A 5,661-nucleotide genomic window follows, 5' to 3' on the forward strand; every position below is an offset into this window, starting at 1 on the left:
TGGGCTGGGGAGTGGTTGTCAGAGAGAGTGTTTCTGAGGCTAGGGAGAAATTGGGGTCCAAGTCCAAGCACAAGCACCCAAGCACCCCATCATTTTCATTATTAATTTACATTATTTTTTTCATGTATTGAGATTCCTGATCTTTTGCTCCTCAAGATGAATGCCATTACGATTTTTTTCTAGTTCTATAATATAACCCTTCGGTAGTTTGATTGACATGACACTGAGTAGTCAATTAACTTTTGTAGTATTACCATGTTTATTACATGGGCATTGCCTAACAGTGAGAAATGAATATTTCTCCAACTAGTTAGGCCTATCTTATTTCTGTAAACAGTGTTGGTTAACTAGAATCCCCAATACTTTATACATTGTATAGTTTTTGTTAACAGATTTTTTCATTCTATCCCTTTCTGCTGGATTTTGTTGGTAATATATAGTGAGGCTGACTGGTATGGTTTATTTATTTATTTTTGTTTTGTTTTAGTGAGGCAATTGGGGTTAAGTGACTTGCTCAGAGTCAGACAGCTAGGAAGTATTATGTGTTTGAGGTTGGATTTGAACTCAGGTCCTCCTGACTCCAGGGCCAGTGCTCCATCCACTGTACCACCTAGCTGCCCCTGGTATGGTTCATTTTATATTCTACCACTTTGCTGAAGTTATTAATTGCTTCAATTAATTTTAGGTGAATCTCTAGATTCTCTAAGTAGATCATCATGTCAACTGCAAAACGAATAATTTTGTTTCCTCTCTTCATAAATTATTCCCTTAGTTTCTTTTTCTTGTCTTAATACTGTTGCTAACACTTCTGTCACCATATCAATTAGTAGTGGTGATAATGGACATTATTTTTTACCCTCAATGGATTGGAAAAGCCTCCAGTATTTCTCCAATGGTGGCTCTTGGTTTTAAGTATATACTATTTAACATTTTAAGCCAAGTCTCGTTCCTCTCCAGGCTATACCCAGGACTTCTCTACCAAACTAAAATAGGTATCTTTGCCTCCTTTCCTCCTTTACAACTTCCTTTTATGTGTTTAATTACCATTAGAACGTAAACTCCTTGAGGGCAGGGATTGTCTTTCTGCTTCTATTTGTATTTTGCACAGTGCTTAACACAAAGTAAACGTTTAATATGTAAACTTATTAACTAACATCTCAATTCTAGTTTTAAGAACAGTAATCAAATCCATATTACTACTCCTTGCAAGGATATCTCAATCAATTTCCCTGTTATACCATCTTCTTAATTATCATCAGCAGTAGACTTACTTAAAGCCTGTTCTGTGCTAATTGCTAGGGATAATTTTTGTTGCTGTTGAGTCATTGTTAGAAAAATCTGAAAAAAGAATCTACTACCCGAAAGTGTGAAGCAAAGCCTTTATTATGCTTCTCGAGAGAAGCGGGCACACTGCACTCTAGTACAGCACGTGTGCACTGATTTGGAAGCAGCGCCAACTTTTTAAGTGGTTAGTAAAATCCATACTCTTCCCATTTGAGCTGGAATTGGACCCCCTCATTTGGGTTACACTCTTCCTGAACTGCCCATCACATGTTACTCTTTGTTATGTTCATTCCTCCAGGTTCATACATCCCATGTTCAAAAATGGCAGCTATCTCTGCCCTTGGGGTGTGTCAGTTAATATTCAGTAAGCTTTTTAAGCAAGCTTAGTGGAGAATAGCGTTTGCCCAGTCCTGGACCCTGACGGGCTGTAACCAGTTTAGCCTCTAGGGTTCTGTCTTAAGGAAGCAGTGGTTTTTCAGAGTGTTTAGGATACTTTCTGATTGGTTGAGGGACTATCCGAAAGATCTTAGAAGTCTCCCTCAGAATTCCTGTGTTCTACTGTGGAAGCCTAACTTCTAAATCTTTCCCACAGTCATTATGACTGACTTCCTTGTGACCGCATTTGGATTTTCTTGGCAAAGATACTGAAGTGGTTTGCATTTCCTTCTCCAGTTCATTCTACAGATAAGGAACTGAGGCAAATAGGGTTAAGTGACTTCTCCAGTCACACATCTAGAAAGTGTCTGAGGCCAGATTTGACCTCAGGAAAATGAGTCCTCCTAACTCCAGGTCCAGCACTCTATCCACTGTGCCACCTAGCTGCCCAATAGGGATATGAAAAAAAAAAAAAAAAGGAAAAACATGATGCCTATCTTCAAGGATCTCAAATTCTAATGAAGGAAACAAAAACATTAATATTGCTTCATATTTTTATAGTTTTTTTGTCAGTAACTTTTTCTTTCTCTTTTCCCCCCGATGTTCTGACTTCCTCTTCTCAAAGAGCCAACCCATATAGCAAATAATATGTTTTGTGAAAAATAATTTTTCTTAGGTTATTATCTTGGAAATTCAAAGTTTCCCCATCCCCTTTTCTTTCTAAGTTCAGTCCGTCTCCAGAAAGGACATTAAGATACAATCTAAATGGTTCTGTTCCTGTTCATTATGTTGCCTAGACAGGTCTGGAAGAATGTTGATTCCTCTCTATTGTCAAGACAGGTGACATGGAAATTGATGTCTCTTTTCCCAGGATTGAGTGACCTGGGTCATGTACTGAAAGACCCTCATTTTAATATAACCCACCTCCCAGAGTTGATTGGCATCCCTTGGGAGCACTTACTCTTAGAAGGGCATATAACTTGTAACCCTAAAAATCCCAATTCAAGCCAGTTGTGTATTGGCCCCCTTAGGGGGCCCAGTTTTGGACTGAACTCCCATGCAATGCATGTCAAGCCAGCTTGAGAGAAATTAAACTGTGGACACGTGTACCCTGATTTCATTTGTCTCTTTCTTAGAGCAGGCTCTGTTTTCAAATTGGGATTCCTAGGGTTCATGAGGTAAATTGGGATTCACAGTTTAATGAAAGAAAAATAAGAGAAAAAATCAGCAAAACTGATTAATAAATTGAAAGAGTTTGAAAATATGTTCAATGTACCAGAAAACCTCCCCTCTTTGCTAAGCAGATGGGGAAGGATGCCTCTATCTCTTCTTTGGAGCCATTCGTGTTCCATTTTCTCTTTTGTAATTGCCTCAGTCCCTTGGTTAGACTATATAGCCTACCAGTAGTTGTGAAATGTGTTTGATCTGATACTCTTCTAAATTTTTTGTATTATCATCTTTAAAACTAAGGTTGTATATCCATTTAGAATGTGTTGTAGAATATGGAGTAATGTGTTTCTATCTCTTTTTTTTTTTTTTGAGGCAATTGGGGTTGTGACTTGCTTAGGGTCACAGACCTAGAGAGTGTCTGAGGCTGAAATTGAACTCAGATCTCTCATATTCTCCTTCACCTCTCTTACCGGAGTCAATTGCAGGACTCCAGAGCTAGTGCTTCATCCAGTACACTACCTAGCTACCCCTCTAAGCCTAATTTCTACTACACTGCTTCCCATCCCAGCAAGATTTATCAAATAGGGAGTTCTTTCCTAATTTATGTTGTCAGTTTTAGCAGACACCAGGTTATCGTGATCCATTGTTTCTGATCCTCTCTGGTCTAGCCTGTTCCCTTGATCTATTTCTCTATGTTTCAGACAGCACCTGATGGTTCTGATGACTGCTGTTTTATTATATAATTTGAGATCTGGAGGTGCCAGCTACCCTTTATCCTTTCCTCTTTTTATTATTTCCCTTGATATTCTATCTAGATCTTTGTTTCTCCAGATGAATTTTATTATTCTATTGAGTTATGTAAAGTATCATTTTAATAGTTTGGAGGTAGCTAGGTAGCACAGTGGATCAAACCCAGGGCCCAGAGTTAAGAAGACCTGAGTTCAGGTCAAGCCTCAGACACTTCCTAGCTGTGTGACCTTGGGCAAGTTATTAAACCTCTATTTGCTTCAGTTTCTGCGGATAATAATAGTACCATCTCAAAGAGTGGTTGTGAGGATCAAACAAGATGATATTTGCACACAGTACCTGGTACATAGCAGATATTAAATAATGCTAGCTATTATTATTAAGACTGATAGAGCATTAAAACTGTTAAGAAATTTTGGTAATATTCTCTTGGCTTAGCACGGTGCCTGGCACATAGTATATGCTTAATAAGTGTTTATTGATTGACTAATTGATTTACTATATCATCATAGCCCACCCGTGAACACTGAAGATTTCTCCAGCTGTTTAAGTTATTCTTTAAGGAATATTTTGTAATCTAATTTATATCAATATTTTGGGTGTTTCAGCGGATTGATCCTCAAGTATTTTATGCATTTGATAATGATTTTGAATGGTACCTTTCTTTCTATCATTTCCTTTTGGATTTCATTATCATTTTATAGAAATGCTGTTGATTTCTGAAGTTTTATTTTGAGGCTCCACCACCTCCTCCATCTGCTAGAAGCAAGCATTTCACAGAATCACAGGTGGATAGGGGAAAGAGAGCTTCTTTTTAAGAAAGAAGTTAAGTTCCTTAGCCAGGGTCTCAGAGGGAATAAATAACACCTTGGTTTTTTTACTGCTGGGCAATTCATTTTCCATTTTACCACACTTTTCAATGGTTCCTTGCCCTTGAGGCATTTTGTCTGTCCTAAAGCAACTTATTTATAGAAAACTTTAAGGCATTTGAATCTCATTTTTTTTTCTCAAAAAGCAGAACCTGGGGGCAGCTAGGTGGCGCAGTGGGTAGAGCACTGGCCCTGGAGTCAGGAGGACCTGAGTTCAAATACGGCCTCGACACATAACATTCACTAGCTGTGTGACCTTGGGCAAGACACTTAACCCCATTGCCTAGCCAAAAAAAAACAAAAAAAGAAAAGAAAAGAAAGAAAAGGATCCTAAGGAAAACAAAATAAAGAGTCAGTTTTCCTGGGCAAGTCACTTAACCCCAACTGCCTTTAAAAAAAAAAAAAAGCAGAACCTGTAACTTTTAACCTACATAGACTTCACTAATTCGTGACGCGAAATCACAAGGGATTCCTGAATACAATGGAGATGTCAGTCATCAACCTTCAAAGAACGGTTTTGGACCCAAAAGGGTTTTGTTTCGCTTTTCTTGGAAGAAATGAGAAACAGTTAATCAAGATTGGAAAGAGTAAATAACTCACAACCCAGGATGAGTTCAGAAAGCTGGAAAAAAGCAGAGTGAAAACCTCACAAAGGGCCTCACAAATCCTTTAAACAGAGCTAACGAGAGCGAGGAAGCCTTGCTCCCATCAGGACTTTGTCCCCTCCCTGCCAGAAGCTGGCTAGTGAGCACTCGGTCTGCATGGTCACCCGAGCCAATTGCAGGAGACCTTATAAAACGCTGCCCTGCGGAAGGAGCCCTTCTTTGCCTTGTTTGTTTCTCTGATTGAAAAGCTTCCTAGCCCAAGGCTCTGATCGGCCGGAGAGCTCTTTGCTGCAAGAATGCACATGTCTTTGCAACTTCTTCTGCTTCTCCCTATTCTGATTTTCTCCATCCTAGAGTCTTTCGTGAAGCTTTTTATACCTAAGAAGAGAAAAGCAGTCAGTGGAGAAATTGTACTTATTACCGGAGCTGGTCATGGAATTGGGAGACTCACTGCCTGTGAATTTGCCAAACTTAAAAGCAAACTGGTTCTGTGGGATATCAATAAGGTAATAGCACTACTCTGTTTTTAAACCTTTCACCTCTTACAGCATCTCAGTAAGGCAGGTATGTAGAATTATTTCTATTGCACAGTTGGAAAAAATAAACATAGA

At 38.8% G+C, this 5,661-nt stretch overlaps 1 protein-coding gene across 1 annotated transcript in view; it reads left to right on the plus strand.

Annotated features, from left to right (window-relative positions):
* The first annotated feature begins 4,979 nt into the window (after positions 1 to 4,979).
* Positions 4,980 to 5,661, plus strand: part of HSD17B11 (hydroxysteroid 17-beta dehydrogenase 11) — a 34,591-nt gene continuing 33,909 nt past the window's right edge. The window contains exon 1 of the mRNA XM_027853388.1: positions 4,980 to 5,556. Coding sequence (XP_027709189.1) covers positions 5,347 to 5,556 — 210 coding nt within the window. The 5' untranslated portion in view covers positions 4,980 to 5,346. The remainder of the gene's footprint in view (positions 5,557 to 5,661) is intronic.

Source organism: Vombatus ursinus, unplaced genomic scaffold (genome assembly GCF_900497805.2).
Source record: "Vombatus ursinus unplaced genomic scaffold, bare-nosed wombat genome assembly UNPS02009975.1, whole genome shotgun sequence".
NCBI lineage: Eukaryota > Metazoa > Chordata > Mammalia > Diprotodontia > Vombatidae > Vombatus > Vombatus ursinus.